Source organism: Oncorhynchus tshawytscha, linkage group LG22 (assembly GCF_018296145.1).
Source record: "Oncorhynchus tshawytscha isolate Ot180627B linkage group LG22, Otsh_v2.0, whole genome shotgun sequence".
Taxonomy (NCBI): domain Eukaryota; kingdom Metazoa; phylum Chordata; class Actinopteri; order Salmoniformes; family Salmonidae; genus Oncorhynchus; species Oncorhynchus tshawytscha.
In genome coordinates, this window is record NC_056450.1 from 42,296,016 (window position 1) to 42,313,443 (window position 17,428).

At 43.4% G+C, this 17,428-nt stretch overlaps 1 protein-coding gene across 1 annotated transcript in view; it reads right to left on the reverse strand.

Annotated features, from left to right (window-relative positions):
* ccm2l (CCM2 like scaffold protein) overlaps nt 1–16,872 on the reverse strand; it is a 29,393-nt gene extending 12,521 nt beyond the window's left edge. Inside the window, exons 1-7 of the mRNA XM_042303591.1 lie at nt 16,724–16,872; nt 13,798–13,965; nt 10,768–10,851; nt 9,595–9,778; nt 7,003–7,275; nt 6,642–6,818; nt 6,274–6,494 (exon numbers count right to left, since the gene is read on the reverse strand). Coding sequence (XP_042159525.1) covers nt 6,274–6,494; nt 6,642–6,818; nt 7,003–7,275; nt 9,595–9,778; nt 10,768–10,851; nt 13,798–13,965; nt 16,724–16,756 — 1,140 coding nt within the window. The 5' untranslated portion in view covers nt 16,757–16,872. The remainder of the gene's footprint in view (nt 1–6,273; nt 6,495–6,641; nt 6,819–7,002; nt 7,276–9,594; nt 9,779–10,767; nt 10,852–13,797; nt 13,966–16,723) is intronic.
* Nucleotides 16,873–17,428: the final 556 nt, after the last annotated feature.

A 17,428-nucleotide genomic window follows, 5' to 3' on the forward strand; every position in this document is an offset into this window, starting at 1 on the left:
TCCAGAGCCACTACAGTAGTGACTCATTTATCCTAGCTTCAGGGGGAAGATGGACAGAGACTCTGCTGTCCTAGCTTCAGGGGGAAGATGGACAGGGACTCTGCTGTCCTAGCTTCAGGGGGAAGATGGGAAGGGACTCTGCTGTCCTAGCTTCAGGGGGAAGATGGACAGGGACTCTGCTGTCCTAGCTTCAGGGGGAAGATGGACAGGGACTCTGCTGTCCTAGCTTCAGGGGGAAGATGGACAGGGACTCTGCTGTCCTAGCTTCAGGGGGAAGATGGACAGGGACTCTGCTGTCCTAGCTTCAGGGGAAGATGGACAGGGACTCTGCTGTCCTAGCTTCAGGGGGAAGATGGACAGGGACTCTGCTGTCCTAGCTTCAGGGGGAAGATGGACAGGGACTCTGCTGTCCTAGCTTCAGGGGGAAGATGGACAGGGACTCTGCTGTCCTAGCTTCAGGGGGAAGATGGACAGGGACTCTGCTGTCCTAGCTTCAGGGGGAAGATGGACAGGGACTCTGCTGTCCTAGCTTCAGGGGGAAGATGGTTCCAGCATTGAGGTTCCAGGACAGAGAAGAGCTTGGAATGGGCTGACCGGGAGCTGCCCCTCGTAGGGGTGGCAGGGCCAAGAGACCAGAGGTGGCAGAACGGAGTGCTCGGGTTGGGGTGTAGGGTTTTAGCATAGCCTGAAGGTAGCGAGTGGCGGTTCCTCTTGCTGACAACTTTATGACAAGATTCCTGAGGTAAGATTATCATTATTATTATTATTACGGTCCGTGTGCGTTTCGATCTTCGTTTTCTGAGTTAAAACAGAGCAATCGGCAATGTGAAAATGGCTTGTTTTGCGTAGAGATCTTTTTATTCTCTACGTTTGGTTGGTCAGGGTGTGACTCGGCTGGGAAACTCTGTTTTTTGTTTCTATGTTTTTGGCCGGGTATGTTTCTCAATTGATTGTCTATCGTTGTCTCTGATTGGGAATCATACTTTGGCAGCCTTTTTTCCTTTTGCATTTGTGGGTAGTTGTCTTTGTTAGTGGCATTATAGCCTAAGTTAAGCTTCACGGTCGTTTCTTTGTTCTTTGTTTTGATGGCGACATTTATCAAATTTAAAAAATGTTTTACGCTAATCACGCTGCACCTTGGTCCTGTCATTTCCATGTTTATTTGTTTTTTAATAAAAATAGCAAACACAAAAAATGTATTGTTTTTTTGTTTTTGCGTGCTGTAGGTCCACCCCACACCTGGAGGGTTGTGGGGTCCTGCACAGAAACAAGCCCTAGCCCAGGGATCATCAACTAGATTCAGGCGCGGGATGATTTTTTTCCTTGAGTGGATGGTTTGGGGGCTGGAACATAATTACAAATAATTTCTGGACTGCAAATTGACCGCAAGAAGCCCAAGCACATATAATATTTGACTAAAACATAATAAATTAAAATCTAGCTTACATTTGTAATAATAATAATATGTCTCTCTATTATACCTGGAAATACTTGGGAACAGATTACCCAAATTAAAATGACTTGGAGCTGATTCCCTGATGTTTTGTCCCACCCCCCAATTAAAAAAAAAAGTATATATATATACAGTATATACACAAGGGTTGGCAGGTAGCCTAGTGGTTAGAGCATTGGGCCAGTAACTGAAAGGTTGCTAGATCGAATCCCCGAGCTGACAAGGTACAAAGCTGTCACCTGCTCCTGAACAAGGCAGTTAACCCACTGTTCCTAGGCCGTCATTGTAAATAAGAAGTTGTTCTTAACTGACTTGTCGATTTAAACAAAGGTTAAATAAAACTATATATATGTTTTGAACCACCTGCGGGCCAAATTCGGCCCAGTTGGGGAAACCCTGGACGTGCCTCTATCCCTAAACACTTGTGGAGATCTGAGAGGACTGGACAGGTGTAAGCAACACTGTCAAAATTCCACCAAACCTTTCAGAAGGTGGAACTCTCACCATGTCACCACCCATCAATCCCTCTCAGATCTCCATAAGTGTCTAGACTCTGGGCAGTAGGTGCTAAGAGTTGTTTCTGGACAGACCACAGGTATTGTGGTAGCTCAGTCAGTCAGTCAGTCTGGTAAAGACTAAAAATGTTAAGGGGCCAAAGAAGTCTCCCCCCTCCCCATTTGTTTAAATGATATTTCCAAACACACACTATGAGGTAGGGATGATATCAGTGTCGTAATATTTTTTTCCATGGCAAAAATGAAAAGCACGAAGCACGAAGCAGACCAAAGACTTTGGTCATTTTAAAAACCTGTAAAATATTGTGTTCTGTAACCTGGAAAATAAATACATGTGACTCTGGAGGACATCACAATGTCTGGATGACATCATAATGTCTGGATGTCTGGATGACATCACAATGTCTGGATGACATCACAATGTCTGGATGACATCATAATGTCTGGATGACATCACAATGTCTGGATGACATCATAATGTCTGGATGACATCATAATGTCATTCAGACATCATAATTGTAACGGTTTTCTTCTATCTCCTCCTCTGAAGAGGAGGTGTAACAAGGATCGGACCAAAATGCAGCGTAGTTGGTGTTCATGTTCTTTAATAAAGAAAAACTCAAACATGATACAAAACAATCAACGTGAGAAAACCTAAACAGCCCTATCTGGTGCAAACAAACACAGAAACAGACCAACTAGACACACAACATAGAATGCCCACTCAGATCACACCCTGACCAAACAAAACACAGAAACAGACAAACTAGACAAACATAGACATGCATAGAATGCCATCAGAACACCCTGACCAAACAAAACACAGAAACAGACAAACTCAAACATGAATGCAAAACAATCACACCCTGACCAAACAAAACACAGAAAAGACAAACTAGACAAACAGAATGCCCTATCTGATCACACCCTGACCAAACAAAACACAGAAACAGACAAACTAGACACACAACATAGAATGCCCACTCAGATCACACCCTGACCAAACAAAACACAGAAACAGACAAACTAGACACACAACATAGAATGCCCACTCAGCTCACACCCTGACCAAACAAAACACAGAAACAGACAAACTAGACACACAAACATAGAATGCCCACTCAGATCACACCCTGACCAAACAAAACATAGAACATACAAAGCAAACTATGGTCAGGGTGTGACAATAATGATGTTTGTTTTCAACATCAGGGATGTTCTCCTGAATAAGTTACACCTGCTGTGTGTTTTGATTCGTTGCCATGATATGAACGAGTATCGCTATACTGGTTTGGTTGAAAAAGCACTCCGAAGTTGTGAAAATGAAGATAATGCTCTTTTTGTCTAAGAGCTGTTTGAAAAATAATATTATAATAAACCAGTGACTGTTCATCTGGGTAAGGGGGTGGGCACTAGACTATCCTATCAGCCAATCAGGGCTGTGTATGTAAATATATTCAAATGTGTTTCCTAACACACACACACACAATCAGACTGAGCATTTCAAGGCCAAAGGAGGCTCAGGGAAATATGTAATACATGATAAAACATGTATTTGAGTTATTTTCATTAAATAAACGGTGATTTATTTGACATACAGTGATGATTTAAAAATAAAATGACAAAGACTACATAGTGGCGTTAATAGCTTCCTCTGTCCTGAGAATCTCAATTGCATTTCCTTGATTCGTCGCATCCTCTCTCCTGGTATCCATCTCAAAACCCATTGGATGAGAAGGTCGGTGGTCCTTATCCCTCTCACCTTCTTATCCAATGGGTTTTGAGAAGGCAAGGACAGATTCTCCCATTGTTTCCCCCATTCCTCACCTCCCTCTCAAAGCCCATTGGGGGGAGAGGAGGGAAGGCTCCTCCCTTCAGGCTACAATGGACTTTCATGGAGAGAAAAGGAGTGTAGGAAATAAGGACAGAGGAAGCAACAATTTGACGGCTAGTTTTCAGACAAACACACACACACACACACACACACACACACACACACACACACACACACACACACACACACACACACACACACACACACACACACACACACACACACACACACACACACACACACACACACACACACACACACACACACACACAATGCATTGCATAATCAGTAGCATTACATCACAGTGAGAGGTCAGCCACAGTAGAGCTGTGGGATTGGATTTCACTATGGGGGTTTAGATATCAGAATCAGCATGGACGAGACAGAGAAGGACGTGTGTATATATGTGCGCGTGTGTGTGTGTGTGTTTGCCTGTCTGTCTGTGTGTGTGTGTGTGTGTGTGTTTGCCTGTGTGTGTGTGCATGTGTGTGTGTGTGTGTGTGTGTTTGCCTGTGTGTGTGTGTGCGTGTGTGTGTGTGTGTGTGTTTGCCTGTGTGTGTGTCTCTTTTAATAAAAATAGATAATACATCTATTAATAGTTCTCCTTTGAGCGGAGGATTTATTATTGTAGAGTGAGGGACTGACATTAAATATCTACGTCCCAAATGGCTCCCTATTCCCTTTATAGTGTACACTACTTTGACCAGGGCCCATAGGGAATAGGGTGTACACTACTTTGACCAGGGCCCATAGGGATTAGGGTGCCATTTGGGATGCACATATTGTATAGTGATGAGATTCAATGGGACAAAAACTATCCTAAACTGCATGTAGTATATAGTTAGGTTAAGTTAAACCACATGAGATGGGTTTGTATGTAACTGAATGTAGTATATAGTTAGGTTAAGTTAATGTATGAATTGTGCTAGCTCTATTCTATATATTTAATGTATGAATTGTGCCAGCTCTATTCTATATATTTAATATATACCAAGATGCTCTCACTGTCTCACTGTAGATTGAGATGTTTTTGCACTTTTTCTCCAAACGTCAAATTTAAAAGTTGATCCAAATGTCAAATTCCGTTAAGGGTCAAAGGTGTCACGACTTCCGCCGAAGTCGATCCCTCTCCTTGTTCGGGCGGCGTTCGACGTCACCGACCTTCTAGCCATCGCCGATCCACTTTTCATTTTACAAATCATACATTAAATATATAGAATAGAGCCAGCACAATTCATACATTAAATATATAGAATAGAGCTGGCACAAATCATACATTAAATATATAGAATAGAGCTGGCACAAATCATACATTAAATATATAGAATAGAGCTGGCACAAATCATACATTAAATATATAGAATAGAGCTGGCACAATTCATACATTAAATATATAGAATAGAGCTGCACAATTCATTCATTAACCTAACTAATACTACATTCAGTTACATACAAACCCATCTCATGTGGTTTAACTTAACCTAACTATATACTATTCAGTTTTGTCTTGTCTTCCATCACACCTGGTTCCAATTCCATCAATTACATGTTGTGTATTTAACCCCCCCCCCCCATGTCCTTGTGGGTAATTGTTTGTTGTAGTGCTTGTGCACGTTATGCTGTTAGTTACCGGGTTTTGTTTGATGCATTTATTTTGTATTATTCTGTTGACGGTGGTTTTATGGTTATTAAACACGACCGTTGTAAACCAGTTTCCGCTCTCCTGCGCCTGACCTCTCTGCCGCCAGTAGCATCACATTACACAAGGGGTAAGAGTTAAGGTTTTTGGATTGGTTGAAAACATCAAGGTTAGGCATTCATTCCCGAATGGTGAGGGTTAAGGGTTAAAAGGACAGGGTTTTAAAAACAAACACAAATCTAAACGAGTGTCTACCACTGGGATTGAACAGACAACCTTTGGAATCGGAGTCATGGGATTACACCTATCCAGCACCCCATGTCCACAACACACTAGCAAAACCCATCTGGCTGCTAACACAGTAATGTCATTTATTGAGACAAGTCCTCACCCTGTTCAGGGCACGGTGTGTGTGTGAGAGTGAGTGAGAGAGGGAGAGACAGAGAGGGAGAGAGAGAATGAGAGAGAGAGGTCTGTGTGTCTCACCCTGTTCAGGGCACGGTGTGTGTGTGTGTGTGTGTGTGTGAGAGAGTGAGTGAGAGAGGGAGAGAGTGAGCGAGAGAGATAGAGAGAATGAGAATGAGAGAGAGACAGAGGTCTGTGTGCCTCACCCGGTTCAGGGCACGGGGTGTGTGAGAGAGAGAATGAGAGAGAGACAGAGGTCTGTGTGTGTGTGAGTGAGTGAGAGAGTGAGAGAGAGAGAGAGAGAGAGGGAGAGAGAGAATGAGAGAGAGACAGAGGTCTGTGTGTCTCACCCGGTTCAGGGCACGGTGTGTGTGTGTGTGTGTGTGTGTGAGAGAGAGAATGAGAGCGAGAGGTCTGTGTGTCTCACCCGGTTCTCCACAGCCAGTATGACCAGATTACAGTAGGCATCAGGGCACGGTGTCGGCTCCAGTGGGTTATGGTTTCTCCTCTCCCAGCTTCCATAGCTCTTCCCCCTCTCCCAGCTCCCTGTACAGGCCTGCCTGCGTTCCCAACTCCCTCCCTGGGGATGCTTCCTCTCCCAGCTGCCTCCAGGCTTCCCTCCACCTCCATGCCTCTTCTCCCAGCTACCTATATAGATTACAGTTTAGTTTTTGATTATATTTACACATACAAAATACACTTTAGCAGTTTAAAATACAGGAAACAGTGTCGCTTACATGACATAAAATAATGAGCGTGATTAAAAAGAGAAACATGAACCATTTCAACCTGCACCTCCTCCAACTCCACTGGCCCCGTGTCTTTTCTCCCAACTCCCCCCGACCGGTCTGGGTCGGTCCCAGCTCCCGCTCACTGGCCTCTTCTCCCAGCTTCCTCCTCCAGGCTTCCTGGTCTGTCTCCGCTCCCAGCTTCCTCCTACCCTGGGCTGCCTCTCTAGGCTGCCACCAGCACCTCAAATCAAATCACACTTTACTGTTAAGTGCATTTAACATCACACTTTTCTGTTAAGTGCATTTAACATCACACTTTACTGTTAAGTGCATTTCAAATCACACTTTTCTGTTAAGTGCATTTAACATCACACTTTACTGTTAAAACAATAAAATGAAAAGAAGTAAAAGGAAACAAGAAGCACCTCCAGCCACTCCACCAGCTCCTCCTCCCCCTCCTCCCCCAGCACCCTGCACCAGTGCTGGGTTGGGTTGCGGCTGTGGCTGTGGCTGCGGCTGCTTGGAGGAGGGTTTGTGGTTCTTCCAGTCCACACCACAGATGGTGTGTCTGCGCTCCATAGTGCCACCTGCTGGACGTGGGTCAGAGTTGCTCATGGTCTGACGACGAGCCTCGATGCCTCCTGGTTTCTTCTTCTCCAGGCTGTTACCTCCCGCCAGGACGGTATCTACGTTTAAACCTGGGGGAGGAGGAGGATGGAGGAAGAGGAGGGTGGAAGAGGAGATGGAGGAGGATAGAAGAGGAGGATGGAGGAAGAGGAGGATGGAGGAAGAGGAGGTTGGAGGAGGATGGAGGAAGAGGAGGATGGAGGAGGAGGATGGAGGAGGAGGAGCAGGAGGAGGAGGAGGATGGAGGAGGGGCAGGAGGGGGATGGAAGAGTAGGAAGAGGAGTATGGATGAGGAAGAAGAGGAGTATGGAGGAGCAGGAGGAGGATGAAGGAGGAAGATGGAGGAGTACGGAGGAGGAGGAAGAGGAGTATGGAGGAGGAGGAGGAGGAGGATGGAGCAGGAGGAGGAGGAGGATGGAGCAGGAGGAGGAAGAGGAGGAGGAGGGGGAGAAGGAGGAGGAGGAGGAGTGTCACCAAACACATACTTTCCAGATTCAGATTGATTCATCCACAACCATGTAGTATTTACAGCATAGTAAATCAAATCTGAGATCAGAGGCTGACAAACTAATAGATGCTGAATCCAGACATGGTTAATAGATGCTGAATCCAGACATGGTTAATAGATGCTGAATCCAGACATGGTTAATAGATGCTGGATCCAGACATGGTTAATAGATGCTGAATCCAGACATGGTTAATAGATGCTGAATCCAGACATGGTTAATAGATGCTGAATCCAGACATGGCTAATAGATGCTGAATCCAGACATGGTTAATAGATGCTGGATCCAGACATGGTTAATAGATGCTGAATCCAGACATGGTTAATAGATGCTGGATCCAGACATGGTTAATAGATGCTGAATCCAGACATGGCTAATAGATGCTGAATCCAGACATGGTTAATAGATGCTGAATCCAGACATGGTTAATAGATGCTGAATCCAGACATGGCTAATAGATGCTGAATCCAGACATGGTTAAAACCTGTCTAGGAAAGAAATAGCGGTTCCGCTAGCGGAACCCCTCGATAACATTCCGCTGAAAAGGAAATTCAAACATATTTTTTAGAAATATGTAACTTTCACACATTAACAAGTCCAATACAGCAAATGAAAGATAAACATCTTGTTAATCTACCCATGGTGTCCGATTTAAAAAATGCTTTACAGCGAAAACACTTATGATTATGTTAGGTCAGAGTCAAGTGACAAAAACACACACAGCCATTTTTCTAGCCAAAGAGAGGAGTCACAAAAAGCAGAAATATAGATAAAATTAATCACTAATATCTGATGATCTTCATCAGATGACACTGACAGGACTCAATGTTACGCAATACATGTGTGTTTTGTTCGATAATGTGGATATTTATATCCACAAATCTCAGTTTACGTTGGCGCGTTACGTGCAATAATGTTTTCATTCCAATACATCTGGTGATTTTGCAGAAATACTCATTGATAAAGGATGCAAGTGTTAAAGATAGACTTATCCTCTATGCAACCGCATTGTCAGATTTAAAAAAAACTTTACGGAAAAAGAAAAAGCCAAAGAAAAAGCCGCTATTTTGGCATCAACATTAGTTAGAAAAAACACTATAAATATTCACTTACCTTTGATGATCTTCATCAGAAGGCACTCCCAGGAATCCCAGTTCGACAATAAATGACTGATTTGTTCCATAAAGCCCATCAATTAGCCACTTGTTGTTAGCGTGTTCAGCCCAGTAATCCATCCTCATGAGGAGCGAGCACTTCCTCCAGACAAAAACTCAAAAAGTTCCATTACAGGTGTAGAAACAAGTCAAATGATGTTTGCAATCAATCTTTGGGATGTTTTTTTTTTTTACCTAAATCATCAATAAGATTCCAACCGGAGAATTTCATTGTCTGAAAAAAAGCCTTGGAACGAGAACAAACTCTGTCGGGAGCGCGTCATGAGACCGAGGCTATCTGCCAGACCACTTACTCAAAGAGCTCCTTTATAGTAGAATCCTAAAACTAGGATCTAAAGACGGTGACATCTAGTGGAAGCCTTTAGGAAGTGCAAGCACATCAGGGATTTGAAAAGGCACTGTTTTGGAAATCAATTTCTCACTTCCTGTTTGGATTTCCTCTCAGGTTTTTGTCTGCCATATGAGTTGTGTTATACTCACAGACATCATTCAAACAGTTTTAGAAACTTCAGAGTGTTTTCCATCCAATACTAATAATAATATGCATATATTAGCATTTGGGACAGAGTAGGAGGCAGTTCAGTTTGGGCACGCTATTCATCCAAAAGTGAAAATGCTGCCCCCTGTCCCAAAAAAGTTAATAGATGCTGAATCTAGACATGGATTGATCATTGAAATGTGCAGTGAGTGAGTTACTAAGCTGCCTTGCCTGTTTTGAGCACCAGAAGGTGCAGTGCATCATCTCTCAGGTAGGAGGCAGCAGCGATCTCGTGCGTAGGGATTCTCAGCAGCAGTTTCTCGTTGTCTCGCCAGGTCAGAAGAAGACATCGGGCTGACAGGCTCAGGATACAGTCCTGCTCAACACTGGTCCTCAGGGGAAGCACCTTCAGCTGCTGCGCAACCAAAAAGCAACAGAGACACATATTACACACTAGAGATACAGACACATATCATGCTATGTAATTAATATTTATGCAACGGGTGGGTCTAATCCTGAATGCTGATTCTTTAAAAACACATTCCAGCCGGTGTCTATTCCACAAGTTACCACAGGCTAAATCTAGGATGTTGAAATGCCTATTTACTCTGTTCCATCTGACTGCGCCATCCACTGTCTCATCAGCCCAGCCAGGCAATTTATGAACTTGATCTCCACTATAAAAAGCATCTAGACATTATCTCACATTTCTTTTAGACTAACATTTAGTTTTCAACAGCGGAGATTTATATAAACCTGTCTGTTTGTCTATATGACATTTGCATCATTGTTTCAATATTAAAATTCAATCTCTAACTGTCCCACAGTAATTAACATGTTGGGGTCGGAACGAGAGAGAGAGGCAGGCAGCGTTTCTCAGCCGGTCTAAATCATAATTCAGCTGGCATCATTTTTATGGAATTTAACAAAAAAATATGAATTGAAAAAAGTTACAACGAAACACAGCTAGTTTTCAGTCTTTCCAGTTTCGGTTTAAAGTGAATGTGTTAGCTGTGTTGTTGGCTAGCTCCTCTGAACAACAGTGTCCTGATGAGAGAACACATTTTCTATGCCAGGCGAAATTGAGTCTCATTACCTTATTTTTATGGATGTATCCAAATAAATGTCACTAGAAAACAGCTTAAACAAATGTAAATACAGTTACTTTGCTGTTATTTTGACATGACCATAAGTTAGCTGTAGTTGGCTAGCTAGCAAGGGAAAAGAACGTTGACAGCCAATATGGCAATGGAACATTTAGAACGAACGGCTGGGTCGCGTCCATTGATACAGAACAAAAAAGACTGACCGACTGGGTGTGAATAGATCGAGGCCAGTCAGTTAAACATCTATGCATGCTGTGCTCCAGTATTGTTTTTCCACTGTTTTATTGGACAAACTCACCCTGGCTGTGTCCAGGAGCTGCAGCAGTTCATCTCTACTGGAAGGGTTTAGAGAGCACGACACCCAAGTCAGGTGACCCAGGAACTACGAGGACAACAAGGATCAGAGTTTAGCATCACTGTACTAGATAAAAGCAAAAAAGACTGTGATACCCACCCAGAGAGAGAGCAGGACACCCACATCAAATCACATTTTATTCATCACATGCTTCGTAACCACAGGTGTAGACTAACAGTGAAATGCTGACGGGCCCTTCCCAACAATGTAGAGAGAAACAACAGGTGTAGACTAACAGTGAAATGCTGACGGGCCCTTCCCAACAATGTAGAGAGAAACAACAGGTGTAGACTAACAGTGAAATGCTGATGGGCCCTTCCCAACAATGTAGAGAGAAACAACAGGTGTAGACTAACAGTGAAATGCTGACGGGCCCTTCCCAACAATGTAGAGAGAAACAACAGGTGTAGACTAACAGTGAAATGCTGATGGGCCCTTCCCAACAATGTAGAGAGAAACAACAGGTGTAGACTAACAGTGAAATGCTGACGGGCCCTTCCCAACAATGTAGAGAGAAACAACAGGTGTAGACAAACAGTGAAATGCTGACGGGCCCTTCCCAACAATGTAGAGAGAAACAACAGGTGTAGACTAACAGTGAAATGCTGACGGGCCCTTCCCAACAATGTAGAGAGAAAGAAAATAGATAAATAATAGAAAAGTAAAACACAGTAATAAAATGAATAATAAATACACAATGAGTATCATAACATGGCTTTATACACCGGGTACCAGTACTGAGCCAATGTGCAGGGGTACGAGGTAATAACATGGCTTTATACACAGGGTACCAGTACTGAGTCAATGTGCAGGGGTACGAGGTAATAACATGGCTTTATACACAGGGTACCAGTACTGAGTCAATGTGCAGGGGTACGAGGTAATAACATGGCTTTATACAGGAAGTACTGAGTCCATGTGCAGGGGTACGAGGTAATAACATGGCTTTATACACAGGGTACCAGTACTGAGTCCATGTGTAGGTGTATGAGGTAATAACATGGCAGGTCAATTTGTTTAACTATTTAACTAACTATTTATTTATTTTATTTAGTCTTGGGGGTAGAAGCTGTTCAGGGTCCTGTTGGTTCCAGACTTGGTGCATCGGTACCGCTTGTCGTGTGCTTGCAGAGAGTACAGTCTATGACTTAGGTGACTTCCGTCTTTCGGATGGGACGTTAAACGGGTGTCCTGACTCTCTGAGGTCATTAAAGATCCCATGGAACTTATCGTAAGAGTAGGGGTGTTAACCCTGGTGTCCTGGCTAAATTCCCAATCTGGCCCTCGTACCATCACGGTCACCTAATAATCCCCAGTTTGGCTCATTCATCCCCCTCCTCGCCCCTGTAACTATTCCCCAGGTCATTACTGTAAATGAGTCAACTACCTGGTAAAATAACGGATAAATAAATAAAAGGTGGCGTTTGTTTTTATATATATAACATTTGTTTATTATATTTCTTTGTGCGTTGATTGGGATAAAACAAAAAAGAAGCTTGCAGTAAAGAGAAAATATCATTCTGAAAAAAGTCTCAAAAGAAAGGATCATGAGGAAAATAGAAATTTCAGGGAAGAATGGACAGAGAAACAGACAATCTTACCATATTTCTTCACTGTCAAACCAGAGTGTCTTGTTAGTAACTAAACGGTTGCTTTTTGCAAATAATTTAATATTAGACATCCTTATGAATTTAAAAAGTGACCTTTCCACCCATACAGAGGTTCGACCGACACAGAACAACGTAAACTTCAACAGCTACTCAACATCAGTTTCCCCTAACAGCTGCCTGGGTATAAACGTCTTCTCTCTTTTTTTTAAGAAAGTGAAACGCTCAAAGAATTCTATTTAGAATCTCTTTTAAATCAAGAAGCATCTCTGTCAATAAATATCTCTGTCCTTTTGACTTTGACACTGTATGAACCTTTTATTGTGGCATGAACGCAACCAGTCACAATGTTTTCATGAATAAACATTGAATGAACGTTGAATAAACATTGAATGAACGGTGAATAAACATTGAATGAACGGTGAATGAACGAGACATTTGTTACATAAAAAAAGAAAAAAAAAAGTGTAACGACATTTGACGACCAGAATCCACGTCTCGGTTTTTGTTTTATGCTTCAGCGTACCCCCCCACACACACTATTTATTTTTGTTCTGGGATGCAGTACCGGACTGTACCGCTTTACTGTCCCCCCTGGTCCCAGGGTCCTGAGCTTCATGATGAGCTTTGAGGGCACTATGGTGTTGAACGCTGAGCTGTAGTCAATGAACAGCATTCTCACATAGGTGTTCCTTTTGTCCAGGTGGGAAATGGCAGCGTGGAGTGCAATAGAGATTGCGTCATCTGCGGATCTGTTGGGGCAGTATGCTAATCGGAGTGGGTGCAAGGTGTCTGGGATGATGGTGTTGATGTGAGCCATGACCAGCCTTTCAAAGCATTTCATGGCTACAGACGTGCGTGCTACAGGTCGGCAGGTTACCTTCGCGTTCTTGGGCACAGGGACTATGGTGGTCTGCTTGAAACATATAGGTATTACAGACTGGGTTAGGGAGAGGTTGAAAATGTCAGTGAAGACTTGTACTCATCCCGGTATTCTATCCGGCCTGCGGCATTGCGAATGTTAACCTGTTTAAAGGTCTTACTCACATCCACTACTGAGAGAGTAATCACACAGTCGTCAGGAACAGCTGGTGCTCTCGCCCTTTGCTCAGTGTGGTTTGCCTCAAAGCGAGCACAGAAGGTAACCCAGGAACTGAGGAGGAGGAAGTACAATGGTATGTCTGGTTGTGTCCCAAACACAAGACATCATATCTAGTAACAACCACAACTTGTGTTTGAGACATAGCCTATGCCTGTGTTTGAGACATAGCCTATGCCTGTGTTTGCAAGTCTATTATCTATAAGTCTAGATGATGTGTCCTCCTCACCTTTGATACAACTATTGATTGATTAGTTGACGTCTCACCTTGACCTCCTTCTCTACATAGTCATAGATGAGTCTCTCTGGGTGGATGAGGAAGTCTGGAGGGTAGAGGGGTACGGTGTGGAGTGGTCTACGAGACACACTACTCCTGTCTGTCTGTCTGCGCCCCGACTTAGAGAAGACCAGGAGCTTGATGGGTGATACAAAGCCCTGAGGAAGGAGAGAGAGAGAGAGAGAGACAGAGAGAGAGAGGAGATGGAGGAAGAGAGAGAGAGAGAGGGGAGATGGAGGAAGGAGAGAGAGAGAGAGATAGAGGAGAGATGGAGAAAGAGAGAGAGAGAAGGAGAGGTAGGGAAGGAAGGAAAAAAAGAGAGAGAGAGCGACGGAGAGAGAGGGCAAGAGGGTGTTTTTTCTTTCATACTGGGGTAGTGGGGTGTGTGGTGTGGAGGAGTCGACCAGGCGCTTGATGGGGGGGCACAAGACCTGAGACATCTGAAAATGTCATAGCTGCATAGTCTCTCTGATCGACGCCGATTGATGCAACACATTTAATATAAAAATCAGAAAACATTTTTTTTTTTTTTTACAGCTACACTGTGTAGGTTCATGCTTTCTGAAAGTCTTAAAACACCAGTTAATGTCTAATGGTGAATTATTACAGATTTTTGTGTGTGTGTGTGTGTGTGTGTGTGTGTGTGTGTGTGTGTGTGTGTGTGTGTGTGTGTGTGTGTGTGTGTGTGTGTGTGTGTGTGTGTGTGTGTGTGTGTGTGTGTGAATTCAACAGCAAGTCAAGGCTGAGTACTTAACAACAGACTCCAATCTGCCTCTTCCCTCGTTCCCACTTTCTATCAATACAGTTTCTATTAATCAACTTTCGGTGTAATTTTGATCATCAAAAAAAAAAGGCAGTTATTTCAAAATCTCTTTTAAAAATTGAACTCCAAACTTAATCAGCGTTTCATCTAGAAATGCATGTTTCAAATAGCGAAACAAACAGTCATAGAAAGTACTTTTCTGTCACGATGCTCATATTACTTTTAATACTTTTAAATTCCCTTCTCTGTTGTTAAAATACGTTTTGCTATCACGTAATCCATCTTAATTGATGATAGTTTAAAGGTTTTGGTAAAAAACCTAGAGATTTAACATGCTGGTTTGTCAACTACAGATTATGAGAACTTTATTAATGAAAATGTATAATACCAGTCAAAAAATGTGGATTCAAGGGTTTTTCTTTATTTCAAAAAAACTGGAATAGATGCATTTGTGTAGAGTGCTGCCATTTCACATGGATCACAAGAGAATGTGTGTGTGTGTGTGTGTGTGTGTGTGTGTGTGTGTGTGTGTTGTGTGTGTGTGTTTGTGTGTGTGTGTGTGTGTGTGTGCAACACAGTCTCACAATCAATTTGTGCATATATGTACAAAATGCATTTCAGCAAATTTTGTGCGTTTTTGTGTGTTTTTCGAGAAAAGACACAAATTTATGTGCTTCTTAATTCTTGCGAAAAGACACAAATTTAACCAGTACACACAAGCCTTTTCAACAACCATATAGATGCGATAGTTTATATTTAATTTTTGTTCTTAAACTCGATGTAGGATCAGGCAAAATGCCTTGAGTTGCGCACCTTATGCAGGTTTGGTCCTCGGTTGGTTGCCATGTATTTAATTTTTGTTCTTAAACTCGATGTAGGATCAGGCAAAATCCCTTGAGTTGCGCACCTTATGCAGGTTTGGTCCTCGGTTGGTTGCCATGTATTTAATTTTTGTTCTTAAACTCGGCAGGCAAAATCCCTTGAGTTGCGACCTTATGCAGGTTTGGTCCTCGGTTGGTTGCCATGTATTTAATTTTTGTTCTTAAACTCGATGTAGGATCAGGCAAAATTGGTTGGTTGGGCCAGATCGAGTGGTGTGGTCATGATGTCCGCTTGTCAACGGATGTGGAAAGCATAGTGCAACCGAGGAGTTTGGTTTCTAGTTTTGAGTCGGTTGATCCACTTCCATCTCTGACACGTGGAAACCGGAGGGGGGAAGGGAGGGGGTGCACTCCACTCATATGCGCGTAGGCCGGAGGGGTCCGGGCGCGGCCGGCCAAAGTTGTGGGCCCCATGGTTGTAGATCGACCCATTGGTTAAAGAGTCAGCTGCAAATGAATTACTTCAAAATCACACAATGTGATTTTCTAGATTTCTGTTTTAGATTCCGTCTCTCGCAGTTAAAGTGTACCTATGATAAAAATTACAGATCTCTACATGCTTTGTAAGTAGGAAAACCTGCAAAATCAGCAGTGTATCAAATACTTGTTCTCCCCACTGTATATATATATTTTATTTAACCTTTATTTAACATGACAAGTCAGTTAAGAACAAATTCTTATCTACAATGACGTCCTACTCCTGACCAAACCCGGACGATGCTGGGCCAATTGTGCGCCGCCTTATGGGACTCCCAATCACGGCCCGGATGTGATACAGCCTGGATTCGAACCAGGGACTGTAGTAAAGCACCTCTTGTACTGAGATGCAGCGCCACTCGAGGCGCCCTGATAGCAGCAACATCCTTAATGGTGAAATCATCAAGAAAACAAAACCAATAACATCAGCGGTGGGGCAGAGAGTTGTTTCCCCTGGATTCCACTTTCAAGTTAAATCTATCGGTGAACCAGAAATCGCATTTCATTTTCAGAGCTGTTGTAGCCCAATGTCACACACAACCATGTAAAGTCTGGTGGACACTGTGACAGTACTTAATAAATAACCCTCTGGCCACAAATAAAACAGACAGACAGACACACACACACACACACACACACACACAGTAAACAACGCAAACCGCACTGCCAAAGGCCGAAACAATAGAATGAGGGCCATCTTGGCTCTGTCACTCTACCTCTGTATCAGAACCCTCTGCCTGAGGAAACCTTTCACCCAATGGGCTTGAACATGAACAGAACATGAACAGAACTTACCTTCTTGGCTTTCTTAGTGGGCTCATAGTCCATCCCTGAAGTAGGCAATGGTGTGTGGTAAGTGGCGTCTCTCTGTGAGGTGCGGGCTGGTTTTGGGCTGAGGGCTGACGGCTGGGACGTGTGTGTGAGTTCCTGGCACTCAACAAAGACCTCAGGAGCACAGGAGAGTCGTAGGAAACAGAGGAAACCCACTTCCTGTTAGACAGGAAACTCCACCAGAGCCTGATAATAAACCAACAAAGACAGACAGACAGACAGACAACAAACACACACACACACACACACACACACACACACACACACACACACACACACACACACACACACACACACACACACACACACACACACACACACACACACACACACACACACACACTGTCCTGATAACAGAGGAATAAACACACACAAGCACATATGCATGCCTTCATACTGATTAAGACACACACACTGCACACACACACACTGCACACACACGCTGCACACACACACTGCACACACACACACACTGTACACACACTGCACACACTGCACACAAACTGCACACACACACACACACTGCACTCTGCACACACACACACTGCACACACACTGCACACACACTGCACACACACACTGTACACACACTGTACACACACACTGCACACAAACTGCACACACACACACACACACACACACACACACACACTGCACACACACACACAC